Below are 18814 nucleotides of genomic sequence, written 5' to 3'. Positions count from 1 at the left end.
GTAGGTTCAATATGGTGGTGTGGGTCTGAAGGAGGATGAAAGAAATGCACTAGGATATGGCTATATACATAATAAGGTAGCATTTAATAATCATTAAAAGAATGTTGTTTGAATTTGCTCTCACATAAAGTTCACAAACTTTATTATAAAACTATATTCTTAAGCCTTGTACATACAATCGGACTTTCTGATGGGAAATGTTCGATGACAGGCTGTTGGCGGTAAATCTGACCATTTGTATGCTCCATCGGACAATTGTTGTTGTATTTTCTGCCAACAAATGTTGGCTAGCAGGTTTTCAAATTTTCTGCAGACAAATGTGTGTTGTCAGATTTTCCGATCGTGTGTACACAAGTCCAAAGTACAAACACGCATGCTCAGAAGCAAGGACGAGCTGGAAGGGGTCAATCTTGTAAACTAGCATTCGAAATGGAGAATTAACATTTGCGAAGTGGCAAATTATGAAATCTCCAAATGCAGCCCGCATTTTCTTCTTCTTTAATGGGATAATAATGAATATGCTTTGCTGATGATATTGGTGGAGTTATTTCAAATTAATTTTCAAAGGATTTTTTTTTCTAGTGATATCAAGAATAATATTATTATGCTTTTCTTTAAATTTTATTTGGGCAAGTTACCACAACACCATTATCCAGTAGTTTTTAATATCAAAGATACAACTATGTTGGTGTCCCTTGTATTTTTTAAAATGTAACGGCCTACTGTCATTTGAAGTAAAACACATAACCAAGTATTATTCTCCACAATTTTTTTATTGTGCATTAAAAAAAAAATAGACATGCTATCTGTCAATAGAACTTAACCAAAAAAGTGCATTCTATGCATCCAAAAATATAGAAAATATGCCAAATTAAATCATTATTCAACCAAAAAAATAATGTCAAAGCAATATCTCAACGGCATGTCTGATTGACGAACGGCCGTTCAAAAAGCGCAAACGGAAAACTGCTAAATGAAAAACGCGAAAAGAAAAGCGCGAATCAACACTCACCAAACGTTTGTAATTGTCGGCCAACAATTGTGTGGCCGTATGTATGCAAGACAAGTTTGGGCCAATGCCCTTCGGAAAAAATTCCACGGTTTTGTTGGCCAACAATCCGATCCTGTGTACAAGGCTTTATATTTTTGTGTTACAGGCCAGTTTGTGGAAATTGAAACCCAAAAGGTTTATTTTTATAAGGTCACATTTTCCCATAGTTTTCTCATCTATTGTGGCTATTACTTCCACTGTTCGTACATGCCTGTTACCGATGGATAAAAAAAATCAGGTGTTGCAAACAAAATTACATGATAGCTTTTCTTTTCAAGCTGTAATACAGATTGGGATGCTACTGCTGTATTTAACCACTTACCGACCGGCGCACGCCAATGTACGTGTGCAAAATGGCACGGGCAGGCATATTGGCGTACAGGTACATCCATTTCTATATGCCGACCCGGCCATCGCGTGTGCGCCAAATGCCATAAAACTATCCCCTATTTTGTGAACGCTATAACTTTTGGGCAAACCAATCAATAATCGCTTATTGCGATTTTTTTACCAAAAATATGTAGAAGAATAGTTATCGGCCTAAACTGAGGAAATTTTTTTTTTTATATATATTTTTGGGGGATATTTTATTATAACAAAAAGTAAAAAATAATGCGTTTTTTTTCAAAATTGTCGCTCTATTTTTGTCTATAGCGCAAAAAATAAAAACCGCCAGGGTGATCAAATACCACCAAAAGAAAGCTCTATTTGTGGGAAAAAAAGGACATTAATTTTGTTTGGGAGCCACGTTCGTACAACCGCGCAATTGTCAGTTAAAGCGACGCAGTGCCGAATCGCAAAAAGTGGTCTGGTCTTAAGCCTGCAAAATGGTCCTGTCTGAAAGTGGTTAAAGAATAACTAAAGGCAAAAGACCTGTCAGGGTTTTTATTCCTATTTATCTTTTTTACTGTTATCATCAAAAGTGAAAAAAAGAAATCCTACATTTTTGGTTGTCCACAAAACAGTAATAGAGGGAGAATGGCACCGCTGCTTTGTCTCAGCCAATCAGGAGGAGGAATCTTGGACAGCTGAGACACTTGTGAACATCGCTGGACAGAGAGGGAACTCAGGTAAGTAATAGAGGGGCTGAGGGGGGCTGATGCACACAGAAGGCTTTTTTATCCTAATGCTTAGAATGCATTAAAATAAAAAACCTTCTGACTTCACAATCACTTTAAGGCCATACAATTAAGGCCATGTATTAGGCAAGTCAACCAAACCCAACAAATGGGTGATTTATTATCTTTTATCTTTTTTATTTATCTTTAAAAGTTGTTACTTTTTACTGTAACATGTTACTCAACATGCAGAAAAGTATACGCTTTTATTAACTCTTGTTAAATATTTCTTATGCTTCTAAAGTCATTTTCTTTTATAGGCTTTTTCTGTTGGCATCCTTGCTGTTGTATCATATCAGGAATGGACACAAAGATCACTGGTAAGATCACAAAATATGATGTTGATTTCATATTTCTCACCAGATTTATACTATTTTCTCCCATAGGCCAGCTAACCTGTGCAAGCCACCCCCCTCCCCCACACTGGAGGGGGCTAAAGAGCGCTCAAAAGGAATTTGATGATGGCTGAGGGCTATTGGAGCAGACTGGTGAGTATTTCACAAGAGGGCTTGGAAAGGGCTACGAGCAGGAGGACAGTGTAGGGGGCTCCTATCTTCCTGTACACCCGCCCTCTGCCACACTGAAATCACAAGTAGTGTTATCAGCTCTGCCCAGTTCTGTACTGTAGATTACAGAACACCTGAAATCACCTCCTATGTTATGGAGAGCAGTGGCGGCTGGTGAAGTTTTTGGATGGGGGGGCACCAGACCCCGCCCATCATGACCCCGCCCACCATTTTGGCCCCTCCCACTTCTCATAAAACACGCCCCTTATGTAATCGGAAAAAAAATTTGACGTGGGTTCCCCCTCCGAGAGCATACCAGGCCCTTAGATCTGGTATGGATTCCAAGGGGAACCCCCTACGCCGAAAAAACGGCGTGGGGTTCCCCCCCAGATCCACACCAGACCCTTATCCGAGCACGCTACCCGGCCGGCCAGGAAAGGGGGTGGGGACGAGCGGGCGGCCCCCCCCCTCCTGAGCCGTACCAGGCCGCGTGCCCTCAACATGGGGGGGGTGCCTTGGGGGAGGGGGGCGTGCGGCCCCCCCACCCCAAAGCACCTTGTCCCCATGTTGATGAGGACAAGGGCCTCTTCCCGACAACCCTGGCCGTTGGTTGTCGGGGTCTGCGGGCGGGGGGCTTATCGGAATCCGGGAGCCCCCTTTAATAAGGGGGCCCCCGGATACCGGCCCCCCACCCTATGTGAATGAGTATGGGGTACAATGTACCCCTACCCATTCACCTGTGAAAAAAAGTACAAAAAAAAAACACAACCCAGGGTTAAAATATTTTATTGCACAGCTCCGGGGGTCTTCCGTCTTTGGGGGTCTTCTCGCCGGACTCCTCCGCTATCTTCTTGTAGCTCTTTTACTAGCGGAGGAGCCCGGCTTTCTTCCTCGCCGCCGGCCTCTTCTCCCGACTTCGGGGGTCTTGTCCCCCTCTTCGGTTCTTCTGCCGGGCCACCGCGCCTTCTTATAGCTCTTTTACAGGCGGTGGCCCGGTCTTCTGCTGCCGCCGCCGCCGCCCGTTCTTCTTCTTCTTCTTCTTCTTCTTCTCCTTCTTCTCCAGGAGATGTTGCCTCGACGATCTCCCTGGCCGGAATGCCAGGGACGCGCTGTGCTGCCACTTATATAGGGACAATGGGGCGGTGTCACATGGGTTGATGTCACATGGGTTGGTCACATGGGTTGATGTCACATGGTGACTGTGACATCAACCCATGTGACCAACCCATGTGACATCAACCCATGTGACACCGCCCCATTGTCCCTATATAAGTGGCAGCACAGCGCGTCCCTGGCATTCCGGCCAGGGAGATCGTCGAGGCAACATCTCCTGGAGAAGAAGGAGAAGAAGAAGAAGAAGAAGAAGAAGAAGAAGAACGGGCGGCGGCGGCGGCAGCAGAAGACCGGGCCACCGCCTGTAAAAGAGCTATAAGAAGGCGCGGTGGCCCGGCAGAAGAACCGAAGAGGGGGACAAGACCCCCGAAGTCGGGAGAAGAGGCCGGCGGCGAGGAAGAAAGCCGGACTCCTCCGCTAGTAAAAGAGCTACAAGAAGATAGCGGAGGAGTCCGGCGAGAAGACCCCCGAAGACGGAAGACCCCCGGAGCTGTGCAATAAAATATTTTAACCCTGTGTTGTGTTTTTTTTTTGTACTTTTTTTCACAGGTGAATGGGTAGGGGTACATTGTACCCCATACTCATTCACATAGGGTGGGGGGCCGGTATCCGGGGGCCCCCTTATTAAAGGGGGCTCCCGGATTCCGATAAGCCCCCCCGCCCGCAGACCCCGACAACCAACGGCCAGGGTTGTCGGGAAGAGGCCCTTGTCCTCATCAACATGGGGACAAGGTGCTTTGGGGTGGGGGGGGCCGCATGCCCCCCCTCCCCCAAGGCACCCCCCCCATGTTGAGGGCACGCGGCCTGGTACGGCTCAGGAGGGGGGGGGCGCCCGCTCGTCCCCACCCCCTTTCCTGGCCGGCCGGGTAGCGTGCTCGGATAAGGGTCTGGTGTGGATCTGGGGGGGACCCCCACGCCGTTTTTTCGGCGTAGGGGGTTTCCCTTGGAATCCATACCAGACCTAAGGGCCTGGTATGCTCTCGGAGGGGGAACCCACGTCAAATTTTTTTTCAGAAATTTGGCGTGGAGTTCCCCTTCAGAGCTCATTCTCTGATTGGCCACGGCAAAAGTCGCCTGGCCTGGGGAAACCTTTCTGGCTGTGAAAGCTTTTTGCATTCATTCAGCTAAATGCACGAACATTCTCCACAAAGTAGAGGCTAGAAAGCCTTTATGCGGTGACTCACCTCTCACTGTCTGGCAGCTCCGCTCGGGCTAAGGAACGGAGCTGCCTACGTCACTTCCGGGTTTCGTGAAGCAGCCGAAAGCCGGAAGTGACTGCCTGTCTAAAGGCCCGTACACACGATCGGACTTTGTACAAACTTTCCCTTGGATTTTTGTACAAAGGGCGTCGGCCCTGAACTGGTATTGCATACACACAGCAGGACTTTTTCAGCCAACTTTTACCAAATCACGTGGTTTTTCTGCTCTTTACCGCCACCTTTGGTCAACTTCTGTATTGTTGGATGATCTTTTGCATTGGTTCTGAGCATGCCTGTTTGTACTTTGTACAAAAGTCCTATGGTTTTCTGTACACACGATCAGACTTTGCTCCATCGGACTTTTGTTGCCAGAAAGTTTGTCCGTTCGCACAGCCAACAAAAGTCTGATGAAAACCAAAAAAGTTTGTTCGATGGAGCATACACACAGTCGGATGTTGCTCCAAAACTGCTAATTTGCATGTTTGTTGTCAAAAAGTCTGATCGTGTGTATGGGCCTTAAGAGTGACAATGCTCCCGCCCGTAGAATCACAGTGATTTTACGGGCGGAAGCTAGTCTGCGTTCTGCTGTGCGCCGCAAGGCGGGTTTTTAACCCGCAAATGAAGCGCCATGAATGCAATCTTGTGATTGCATGGACGTGGCGCTTCTCATAGTGCACTGTGACCGGCGCCACAGTACACTATGTTAAATTGTTAAATGACATTTTTTTTTTTTTTTTTAAATGTCTTAAAGGGCCCGTTTTTTTTTTTTACTTTTTTTTTTACTTTTTTTTTTTTTTACACCTAGGGAGAGGGGGGGCGGCGCCCGGGCGCCCCCTATGGGCGGGCCGCCACTGATGGAGAGGATAAGAGAGGGAGGTGTTCTATAGATTTAGGATTACGCAACCTAGGCTGGGATTACTGCAACTTCATGGATACAGTACAGCAACAGAGCACTCTCACTCTAGTACAGGAATTTTGTTACTGGCAGAATAACCAAAAAATCATAAAAGTGGATATCCAAACAAGGGGAATCTAGATACTTAGCTTAGTTAGGGCTTAACTCACCTGTAGTCCTGGAAGGAATCTACTGTTAAAGTGGAGTTTTGCCTAAAAAATAAATAAATTAAAAGTCAGCAGCTACAAATACTGCAGCTGCTGACTTTTAAAATAAGGACACTTACCTGTCCAGGGCACCCGCAATGTCCTCACCCCAAGCCGACCCATCCCTCAGCTCCGGGTGGAGGCGCCAGCATTGCTTCAAAGCCTGGTTCCCTACTGCACATGTGCGAGTCGCCGGAAGTGGGAGCAAATACCTGTATTAGACAGGTATCCGCTCCCCCATGAAAGGTGCCAAATTTGACATCCGGGGGGGGGGGAGGAATCCGGACAGTGGAAGTGCCCTTTTTGGGTGGAACTCTGCTTTAAGTCCCATACACACGGACCAAATATCAGCCAGTATCAGCTGGTTCAAGAGAAACCGGACATTTGGCCCATGTATAGGGCAGCCTGTCTGACAGAGGCTGGCTAAACTTCCAGTTTCTGTCAAACGGGCATGACCAAAAAAGGTCAGCTAATCGATATCTCATCAGTTTTCTCAGCCAATGGCTGTTGACGGTTAAATTCTGGCTGGGGGGGGGGGGGGGCAGTCCAGCGGGGAGATCGCTGTACTAACATTGGATAGTTGAACGGAAAACTCATAGTGTGTACCGAGCTTTAGTGAGGCCTGAGGAAAGGTCTAAAGCTGGGTACACTTGTACCGAAAGGCAGCCAGTTCAGCAGAAACCCGCTGACCTTTGGTCTGTGTGTAACGTTATGTCAATGGTCATGTTAGAAATCGGTGTTATCAGTGTATTCGAGTGGAAAGAAAGTCCCTGCTGTCAGAATACAATAGCTCAGTAGGAGAGATCCCTGCATCACAAATCGATGTATTAATGCAGGGATCTGTCTGTTTTTTTCATTAAATCTGTTGGTTGAAGGGAAAAAAACTGTGTAAATACCCAGCTTAAGAACTACTGCAAACAATGCGAGACCCAGTGCTCTATGGATGATGACAGAAAAACTGGCCATTCAACTGTTCAAGGTTGATTGACCTGATTGGCAACTTTTTTTTTTTTTTTAACTTTCAATCTTTATTAAATTGCTGCAGAGGTTTACAATAGGTTTGTATCTCAAAATATTAAAATCATTAAAATAGCAGGCAAGCACAAATATGTGTGACAAATAAAATTAGATTCTTCATGCTACTGTTGAATATGTACACCAAGTTAAAAAGAATTTGCCTGTGCAGCAAAGCTTCCAAAATATACTAAAACTTCTGTATGACTCTGGAAGATCAAAAGAAATAAAGGCTACAAATACTGATGCATAGGGAGCAGGGAGTTAGGTATATAAAAGACAGTTCCCTGATTGAGCTTAGATACATAGCATGGAAGAAAATTTCAGTCAAGCTCTACCTGGGGATCCATACTAGTTTATTGAAGTGCAAACAAGTAATCCAAAATCGTGTGACATTTCATATGGAGAACTCTCCTTTGTCTGAAAATGTAATGTACTTTTGAAGTGTCACTCTATACTGTACCTGCTCACACGTCAAAACTGGGCTGTATCTGCAGGTAGAGCCTCAAAGACTCTTTCCTTCATGCTCTGAATGCTTAAATACAGTTTAGATGTTGACTTCCGAGGTGCTCAAGACTTTTTTTTTTTTTTTACTTAGTACTGGTTATATAATCTGTGCTAGCAGCATGTTGAAGAGTAAGACCCCATACACACTATCCAACTTTTGTTGTCAGATTTCCTTCAGATTTACCAAAACTATGTAGTGCAAGGGTCTGCCTTATTGCATACAAATTGAAACTCTTAAAGTGGTTGTAAACCCACTTTGAAAAAAAAAACACCTGCAAGACAAAGGCATAAGAGCTAGTATGCATAGCTCATTATGTAATACTCATCTGAGATCAAAGCCCTCACTGCAGTGCCCGTACACCCACACCGGCTGGCGACACATCACTCCCGGGGGTTACTTCCAAGTATTGTGGCTCCAGGTCTGTGGTTGGCCAGAGCTGTGATGACATAACTCCTGCACACGAGTGTGGCAATGGCACATACGTGCTGTTGCATAAGTACATAGGTACAGGAAACCTACGCAGGCACAGGGAGAACATGCAAACTCCAAGCAGGTAGTGTTGTGGTTGGGATTCAAACCAGCAACCCTTTTTTACTGCTAGGTGAGAGTGCTAACCACTACACCACTGTGCCGCCCACTACACCACACCTCTGTGCTGCCCAGTTGCTTCAGTTTGCTTCAGTGCCCATGTGCCGATGACGTTGGCACATACATATACATTATTATAGGCTTACCTGTAGCAAAAAGTGATCTGTAAGGGATTACAACCACTTTAAGGTTTGATCTCATATTATATGGTTTTGGTAAATGTGGAGAAAGGAAAAAATCTACAGAAAATTGGATAGTGTGTATCCAGCTTAAAGCCTAGTACACACGATCAGATTTTCTGCAGACAAGCGTCAGATTTTTGTCCAAAGTGTGCCTGGATTTTGTCTTGCATACAAACGGTACACAATTGTCAGCCAACAAACACGAATGTAGTGACATACTAGACGTACTATGAGCCGATAAAGAAGAAGTTCAATTGTCAGGTGCCACCCTTTAGGATCCTTCTGCTAATTTCGTGTTAGTAGAAGTTTGGTGAGTGTTGATTCGCACTTTTCGATTCGTGCTTTTCATTTCGTGCTTTTCATTTCGCGCTTTTCATTTCGCACTTTTAATTTTGCACTTTTCATTTCGTGCTTTTCAGTTTGTTTCTGAATGGCCGTTCGTCAACCAGACATGTTGTGAAATCGGAGGAGATAACATGTTATTTATTATTGGCCTTGGAGTTATTGCTTTGACAAAAATCCAGTCCAGGAAAAGGAGGAGGAGGATTTCTTGGACCAAAAATTGTTTGCTTATTAATCGTGACCAATTATGTCATATGCCTTTGCCGTGGGAGCTCCAGGAGAATTATCTGGATGATTTTTCGGCATTATCTCTGGATGACGAACCCCTGCTTTCACCAATTCTTGGCATTGTTGACCCCCCTATAAGAAGCTTGTCAGACCAATGGAGACCCAGACCAGTGTTAAAATAAAGAAAATAGAATGCAGTGCTACCTTAGTAAACTTTAACTGCTTCCGGACCAGCCGCCAAAGTTATACTGTGTCAGGTTGGCTCCCCTGCGCAAAACCACGTAGCTATACATCGGCACGCAGGGTTCGGATAGCAGGCATAGCTGGGGTGCTGATGCTCATTGCCAACGGTCACGATGACCGCCGGCCACGAGCGATTGGGAGCAGGAGACACAGAACAGGGACGACTGTTTGTAAACACACAGTACCCTGTTCTAACAGGAGTGACAGATTGTGTGTTCCTATTAGCTAGGAACCACAATCCATCACTTTCTCCAGTTAGTCCCCTCCCCTTCAGTTAGAATCACCTCCCAGGGAACACAGTTCACAGCCCTCAGTGTTAACCCCTTCACTGCCAGTGACATTTTTACAGTAATCAATGCATTTTTAATCGCACCGATTGCTGTATTAATGGCAGTGGTTCCAAAAATGTGTCAAAATTGTCTGTTGTGCCCGCTATAATATCGCAGTCATGATAAAAATCACAGATCACCGCCATTACTAGTAAAAAAATGTAATAATAAAAATGCTATAAATCTATCCCTTATTTTGTAGACGCTGTTACTTTTGCGAAAACCAATCAATATATGCTTATTGCGATTTTTTTTTACCAAAATAATGTAGAAGAATACATATCGGCCTAAACTGAGAAAAAATTAGTTAAAAAAAAAATGGGGGATATTTATTATAGCAAAAAGTAAAATATTGTGTTTTTATCAAAATTGTCACTATTTTTTTGTTTATAGCGCAAAAATAAAAACGGCAGAGGCGATCAAATTCCACCAAAAGAAAGCTCTATTTGTAGGAAAAAAGGACGTAAATTTTGTTTGGGTACAGTCTCTTAAGTATAATAATATAAAAACATTATTAACCACTTCAGCCCCGGACCATTTTGCTGGTCAAAGACCAGACCACTTTTTGCGATTCGGCACTGCGTCACTTTAACAATTGCACGGTCATGCGATGTGGCTCCCAAACAAAATTGACGTCCTTTTTTCCCACAAATAGGGCTTTCTTTTGGTGGTATTTGATCACCCCTGCTGTTTTTATTTTTTGCGCTATAAACAATAATAGAGCGTCAATTTTGAAAAAAGCGCATTATTTTTTACTTTTTGTTATAATAAATATCCCCCAAAAATATATAAAAAAACATTTTTTTTCCTCAGTTTAGGCCAAAACGTATTCTTCTACATATTTTTGGTAAAATCGCAATAAGCAATTATTGATTGGTTTGCGCAAAAGTTATAGCGCTTACAAAATAGGGGATAGCTTTATGGCATTTTTATAAAAAAAAATGTTTTACTAGTAATGGCAGCGATCAGCGATTTTTATTGTGACTGCGACATTATGGCGGACACATTGGACATTTTTGACACATTTTTGGGACCATTGTTAGTTATACAGCAATCACTGCTATATAAATGCAGTGATTCTTGTGTAAATGACACTGGCAGTGAATGGGGTTAACCAGTGGGTGGCAGTGTAGGGGTTAAGGGTTCCTAGGGGTGTGTTACTAACTGTTGGGGGCTGGGCTTTAATTTAGTGAACACTGATCTCTGCTCCAATCACATGGAGCAGAGATCAGCGTCACTAGTTGCTAGGCAGAACGGGGAAATGCTGTTTACAACGGCAATTTTCCTCGTTCAGCCACCCCGTGAGACGATCGCTGGTATGCCCGCGGTGATCAAGTCTGCGGGACCCGCGACCGGACTCACGGGGGTCCCAACCAGCACGCGAGCGCGCTGCCGGCGGCGCGCTCACGATGGCAGGGCAGCATTAAAGATTGGACGTACCTGTACGCCAATATGCCTGCCCATGCCATTCTGCCAACGTACATCGGCGTACGCAGGTCGGGAATCGGTTAAAGAAAACACAAATGTGTTCCAAACTGAAAAAAAAATCAAAAACATTGTGTACTATTGATTTTAAATGACAGTTTCCCATGAACATTAAAGCGGAGGTCCACCCTAAAGTGGAGCTTCCGCTCATTGGAACCCTCCCCCCCTCCGGCGCCACAATTGGCACCTTTCAGGGGGGAGGGGGGTGCAGGTACCTGTACAGTACAGGTATCTGCACCCACTTCCGGCGTAAATTCTGCAGAAGCTATGCCCCTTTCCGCAGAATCTACGCCCCTTTCCGAAGGTTCCCCCGCTGCCTGCTGGGAAACACACAGATCCCGGAGACAGCGGGGACCATCCTTATTGCGCAGCGCGACTCGCGCATGTGCAGTAGGGAACTGGAAAATGAAGCCGCAAGGCTCTACTTCCTGATTCCCATACCCAAGATGGTGGCGGCAGCACCCGAGAGACGATCGAGACTTCGGCTTTGGGTGCCAACATCGCAGGCGCGCCAGGCGGGTAAGTGTCATTATTTTAAAAGTCAGCAGCTGCAGTATTTGTAGCTGCTGGCTTTTAAAAAAAATAAAACGGCAGACTCCCGCTTTAAATGAACAACTTTTCATCAAACATTACTTTCTTTCATAAAATACAAAAACTGTGTTCCAGTCCATGCAAATGATATGCTGCAATATCATCAATGAAAACAGTTTGTCGTTAAATGTGCTGTCTCAGTCCAAAGAATAGTGAATTTATTGATTATGAAACACCATGTGAGTGTCCTGCACTGTATACACTAGCAGCTCACCTTCACGTATAGACCTATGTGTTAAATACATCAAAAACATTTTTCCCCTTTAAACTGCATCAATAACCACAATGGCTGATTGTCCTTCCGATGTGTCCAGTTGGAGCCGCTACTTTGCCTTCACCTGGATCAACTGTGTGTATAGGATTGTGTATATAGGATTGTATATATTTCTTTCCCCTTTTATTGGTTGAACTAGATGGACTTGGTGTCTTTTTTCAACCAGACTAATTATGTAACTATGTAACATGTGCACTGATATTGTAACATAACATTTGCCTGGATTGGAACACAGTTTTTGATTTTTATAAAAGAGAGTAATGTTTGGTGAAAAGTTGTTCATTTAATGTTGATGGGAAATTGTCATTATGAATCAAAAGTACACAACTGTTTCTAATTTTCCAGTTTGAAACACATATGCTTATACTATTTTTTTATATTTTATAAGAGGGTGTGTTTAAGCACTTCAGCCCCGGAAGATTTTACCCCCTTCCTGACCAGAGCACTTTTTGCGATTCGGCACTGCGTCGCTTTAACTGACAATTGCACAGTCATGCAACGTTTTTTTCCCCACAAATAGAGCTTTCTTTTGGTGGTATTTGATCACCTCTGCGGTTTTTAGTTTTTGTGCTATCAACAAAAAACCTTTTGCTATAATAAATATCCCCCAAAAATAGACATAAAAACTTTTTTTTTCTCAGTTTAGGCCGATATGTATTCTTCTACATATTTTTGGTAAAAAAAAAAACAATAATCCCAATAAGTGTATATTTATTGGTTTGCGCAAAAGTTATAGCATCTACAAAATAGGGCATAGTTTTATGGCATTTTTATTATTATATTTTTTTTGCTAGTAATGATGGCGATCTGCGATTTTTATCGGGTCTGTGACATTATGGTAGACACGTCGGACAATTTTGAAACATTTTTGGGACCATTGACATTTTTACAGTGATCAGTGCTATGAAAATGCTGATTACTGTAAAAATGTCACTGTGTTTACACACACAGATCCCCGTTCTCCGTGTGCCCCTAGCAATCGCAGGAGCTCAGCGTGATCACGATCGCCGGGCACTCGCATCGGCTCTGCAGGTGAGCAGGCAGCACACGTGCCCCCTGGTGGCCACAGGGCAAAGCGACGTTACATAACGTTGTTTCGCCCGGCCATGCCATTCTGTCACAATACAACTTCGGTCGATGGTCGGCAAGTGGTTAAAGAATGTTTACTAAGGTAGCACTGCATTCTATTTTCTTTATTTTTGCTATTTAGTGTGGGAGCGCAATACTGGCTGCTACCCATTCACTTTATTCAATTAATGCTTAGTAAATTTTTATTGCACAGTGGTTCTTTTCACATTTTTGCACTCTATTAAAGTTGAACTACACTGCAGCTGAGCAACACAAAATCAAAAATGATATTTAATTCATTTTTATTATTCAAAGCAAACTCACTCATCCATCTATGTCTCCACACTTTAGTTTGTTGAAAAATCACCCCCTAACATTTCTGTCTGTGGCCATCTTGAGTAAGGGCAGATGATTCCTGTAGCATTTACGTCCTGTAATCCATCAGCCCTAAGCTCAGGCATGCAGGCAGAAGGGTGTACTTAGCTGAGAAAACTCCTCCCCCATCCCGAAGACTCCTGAGAAGTTTGACAGAATTTTGGCCTAGCCCTGGAAACCAGGAAGAAACTGAAGAAATGTAAGAAAGAAAAAGTTTAAAACAAGTAAATATGGTATACTTTTCTATCTATTTACTAATTCCAGCAGCATGAGGATTAAACATTGCCAGTGTTGACTGAGAGTGTGAAGTTCTGCTTAAAGCAACAGTCCAATTCTCTAGTATGTTTTTAGCACTGGGTTTTTTAACCCATGCTGCAACACAAAGTTAGTAAAGAAAAAAAAAGAACATTTTATTATTATTGTATTTGCAGTCTTTCTGCATTAGAGTAATAGATATGGAAACTTCATTTAGACTTTAAAGTAGATAAAAACCCAATCACTGAAGTTTTATATAGCCTTTTGTAATTTCAGAAGTTGTTTCTATTTTTTGGAATATGCAGCTTTCATTGGAAGAATAACTGCCAGGAGGGGACGTCCTTGTTTATGCATTTTCTGTTATAGGGTGACAACTGTTTTTACAGTTGTGTTCCTGATTGTTACCCTGTGATATGCCTCTGGTTCAGACTACAAGTGGCTGTTGCTGACAGGAATGGTTTACTATTCTCGCCATCAGCAAGTCAGTCTATAGCAATAATATGCAGCCACTACTGTAGCGCATGCAGGCAGTAAGAGGTTTATTTACTAAAGCTGGAGAGTGCAAAATCAGGCTCACTTCTGCATAGAAACCAATCTGCTTCTAACCTCAGCTTGTTCAATTGAGCTTTGGCAATACAACCTTGAAGCTGATTGGTTTCTATGCAGAAGGGAGCCTGATTTTGAACGCTCCAAAAAATGCTAGAGGAGCGCTGACGTGTAAAGAATGTACAAAAAAACGGGGAAATCAATATTTCATGGAAAAAACACAGCAATTGTTAAGTATACACAACACTTTATTGGAAAAGGGGGTTATTTACGAAAGGCAAATCCACTTTGCACTACAAGTGCAAACTACAAGTGCAAAGTGCACTTGAAATTGCACTGAAAGTGCTCTTGGAAGTAAAGTCTTGTAGATCCGAGGGGGACATTAAAGGAAAATTTAAAAAAAAGCATTTTAGCTTGCACATGATTGGATGATAAAATCAGCAGAGCTTCCCCTCATTTAAGATGTACCCCTCAGATTTACAGCGACTGCACTTCCAAGTGCACTTTCAGAGCAATTACAAGTGCACTTTGCACTTGTAGTTTGCACTTGTAGTGTAAAGTGGATTTGCCTTTTGTAAATAACCCCCATAGTGTCATCCAGATTGTGTTAAAATTTGTTTAAATCAAGAGTTTTTATGTTGGTCAATACTACATGAATAAACAGTATCCATTTGGCTTTAGCGCCTCTAATTGCTGTTGTGAATAACATATAAACCAAGGGCAGCAATAACTTTAAATGAAAGATTATAGAAGAATATAAATTAGTAGGTTACACTTTTATGTGGATTGATTGCCATGCTCTGTACATGTACTCTACAAAGAGCTTTTGTCCCATAAAGAGCTTTCAATCCATGTCAAGTGAACAAAATAAATGCCAATTAGTGACGACAGCAGGCTAAAGAAGGTGCTTCTGAATGTACTAAAAGAGCTGGCTGACCTTCACAAAGCAATATGTACCGATAAAACAATGCATATTTTTTTTGAATGGTTTCAATTACAGTGAAATTAAATGCAACCCTACACAATAGGGAAAGGGAAAACAAGAATGTGTTGTTGGAATAAGAACTTGAATTGGTATGTTTGATCCACTAATCAAGAGCCTACAAACACAGAGCCAGGTATGTTGCATTGCCTGAGAGGCAATGCAAGCGAACATTATCTGTCAATAGTAACTTCTGTTGGCAGATAATGGGGGTTATTTGCAAAAGGCAAATCCAATTTATACAAGTGCACTTGGAAGTGCAGTCGCTGTAAATCTAAGGTGTAAATCTGAAATGAGGGGAAGCTCTGCTGATTTTATCATCCAATAATGTGCAAGCTAAAATGCTGTTTTTTATTTTCCTTGCATGTCCCCCTCGGATCTACAGCGACTTTACTTCCAAGTGCACTTGTAGTGCAAAGTGGATTTACCTTTAGTAAATAACCCCCAATGCTCCTTTCCAAAGCTCTGCTGTCTGAGTTACCTGAAGTATGGTGAGTTCCAAGGTAAGGCCAGACCAAAAAATAAAAGGGCTTAATCTGTTAATATTGTGTCTTTGTTGCTCTTACCGTGCTGCAATGGGCACCCTCCAATGAGATCTTTGCTTTCCAGCAAGCATTGCATCTGTCCTAAAATCAGAAAGTTCACATAGTTTACCTTAATCTGAGCTCTGAGTAGACAACTTTAAAGGCTAAGTTATGATTTTTTTTCTCTAAATTCCAGCTCACCTATGTACCAATATAGCATTCATGTACTTCTTTTGCAAAAATAAAACAGCTTTCCATTAATTCTACACATGTTTATCTCACTGTCTTCATGGCTGTTTAAAAACCCTGCTCCATTACTTCTGCCTTACTTCCTGGTCAAAATGTAGGTCATGAGAAACGAAAGGGAGTTGACCAGCTGATCTCAATAGCACACACCCTGCATCATATACCCTCAGCTGGTCAACTCCTTCGTGTGCCATGACCCAGAGCCTGTCCAGGAATGAGGGCAGAAGTAGTGGAGCACTGTATTTAAACAGCCACGAAGACAGTGAGGTAAGCCTGTGTAGAATAAATGGAAGGCTGTTTTATCTTTGCAAAAGAAGTACATTAATGCTATATTGGTACATAGGGGAGCTGGAATTTAGAAAAAAAGGTGAACTTAGCCTTTAACCAAGATCCAGAAATCAATACATAGGGATGTACAGTATTTATATAAAAAATGCATAGTTGGTCATCTATTGAAACAGCATAGTTTCTTTTGGGTGAATGGGGCAAAGTCTAATGTTCTAAGGCTTTTCTAAAACTTGAATGTGTGAATCGGGTAAATACTGCTTTCTGGCCACTAGATGGCTCTGACTATAATAGGAAATAAGTATGCTCCTTAGCTTCATCTAGTTACCATATATTGAGGTATTTTCCCCATTCACACATTCAGTTTCTAAAGAATAAAGCATTAGACCATTTGATCTTGCCCCATTTGCACATAACAAATTTACATGCAGTTTCAATAGACTAATAACCATGCACATTTTTTTAGAAATACACCCCATAGTTCCACTGGGAATGTGCTACCTGAACCTTATGATGTGTAACTTCCTCTCTCTCCCTACCTTCTGCATCACCAATCACGTTCATACTTCAATGGCAAATTTTAATCTGATTGTGTTTGCCAGGGGTTCACTTGGGACCATGATTCACTACATCCTGTACAAATGAAAAGAACAAATCCGTCCTATGGGGCAGCCAACAAATTTTAATTAGAATTATGGATTTGATAAACCTATTAGCGTTTGCTTTTTAAATGAGGTCTTTCTGTATATGAGAAACTGCATGGGGTACGTTTATTGTATATACTGTGTGTTATGGTGTGTTTGGAAATAGTTTGTCTGAATCACAGGCAGGGTTTTTTTAAGTCATGAAACACGAAACAGAAGTGAGCTTCCAGGCCCAAAGATACATGTTTATTTAAAAATACTATGGGGGAGATTTACTAAAACTGGTGCACACAGAATCTGGGACAGTTGTGCATAGTAACCAATCAGTGTCTACCTTCGGTTTGTTCATTTAAGCTTTGACAATAAAACCTGAAAGCTGGTTTGTTACTATGCATTTCTGAGCTAAGGGCAGATGGATTCCAGGAAGGAAATGCTACATGAATCATCTGCCCTTACACAAGATGGCCATGGACAGAAATGCTAGGGCAGTGTTTTTCAAAGTGATTTCTAAGCAAAATAAAGCATGGTGACATGGATGGATGGGTAAATTTGCTATGAATATTAACCCCTTCACACTAACCATACGCAATTTTGCGTTCATGGCTTGAAACCAGGAGAATACCTGCAGCTGCAGGCATCCCTCCAGTACCATTTGTTATAGCAGGCGAATGGCTCTTTAGTGAAAACAACCGATGCGGCTAAAAGCCGTTCGGCTGTTATCCTAAAGGAGCAGGAGGGGACATCCCCCCTCCCGCCACCTTACGTCACTCTTCCTGGGCCACTGGGAGACCCAAGCCACCAGCCGGTACATCTGCCGCCTAGGCTGAGACCCGAACAAAGCTGGATTTGGCTCTGATTGGATCTCCGATGTAAAATCCCACAAGCGACATCACAACGTCACTTCTGGGTTACTCGTCTGCCAATGGCGCCGATTTAAAAAAAATTACAGTATTTAGAATCGTCAATTTTGGCGATCTTAATACTTTTAATACTTTTAAGTGCAAAGGAGGGATTTGGGGTCTTTTAGACCCCAGATCCCTCCATAAAGAGTACCTGTCACTACCTATTACTGTCACAAGGTATGTATACATTCCTCGTGACAGCAATAAAAGTGATCAGCTTTTTATTTTTTAAAGGGACAATGTAAAAAACTAAAACTAAAATAAAATAAATAGGCAAAATAAATTTAAAGCACCCCCGTCCCCATGTGTTAATGCAACAAAGAAAACACATACGTAAATCGCACCCGCAAATGTAAACAGTGTTAAAATCACACATGTGAGGTATCACCACGATCTTCAGAGTGAGAGAAATAACTCTAGCAAAAGACCTCCTGTATAGTTCTAACCTGGTAACCGTTAAATGTTTTAAAGCATCGCTTATGGAGATTTTTAGGTACCATAATTTGTTGCCATTCCACGAGTGTGCGTAATTTCAAAGCATGACATTGGGTATCTATTTACTCGATGTAACATCATCTTTTACATTATACAAAAAAAATTGGGCTAACTTCACTGTTTCGGATTTTTTTAATTCATGAAAGTGTCTTTTTTTCCCCAAAAAATTGCGTTTAAAAAAAACACTGCGCAAATACTGTGTGGCTTAAATGATTGCAATGATCACCATTTTATTCTCTAGGGTCTCTACTAAAAAAATATATATAATGTTTGGGGATTCTAAGTAATTTTTCTAGCAAAAAAATATTGATTTTAACTTGTAAGCAACATATTTCAGAAATAGGCTTAGGCGTGAAAGGGTTAAACATAAATTAAATAGCGTTTGTGGTGCTCAGATGATGTAGGTCTACTTTAAGCTTTAAGCAACCTATTTGGAGGTGCCCTGCATTGTATTGCAGGGTACGCTGAGCTACCACTGGAAGTGGCATAGTGCAGGGTGTATGGATTTCACACTGGGGCGGGGCGCTTGCAGGAGATTAGAAAAAGTCCTGCAAGCAGCACCTTTAGGGAAGTGGAGGAGCGGTGTATGGACCGATTCTCCACCGCCCCTGTCCATTGAA

At 42.5% G+C, this 18814-nt stretch overlaps 1 protein-coding gene across 1 annotated transcript in view; it reads left to right on the top strand.

Annotated features, from left to right (window-relative positions):
* Positions 1-18814, top strand: part of TMEM212 (transmembrane protein 212) — a 53550-nt gene that overhangs the window by 26391 nt on the left and 8345 nt on the right. Inside the window, exon 2 of the mRNA XM_077487971.1 lies at positions 2430-2489. Within this exon, the coding sequence (XP_077344097.1) occupies positions 2430-2489 (60 nt within the window). The remainder of the gene's footprint in view (positions 1-2429; positions 2490-18814) is intronic.

This window comes from Lithobates pipiens, unplaced genomic scaffold (genome assembly GCF_037356315.1).
Source record: "Lithobates pipiens isolate NorthernLeopardFrog02 unplaced genomic scaffold, aLitPip1_a1.2 Scaffold_18, whole genome shotgun sequence".
In the NCBI taxonomy this organism is placed as follows: Eukaryota; Metazoa; Chordata; class Amphibia; order Anura; family Ranidae; genus Lithobates; species Lithobates pipiens.
This window is presented reverse-complemented; position numbering and strand designations above follow the sequence as displayed.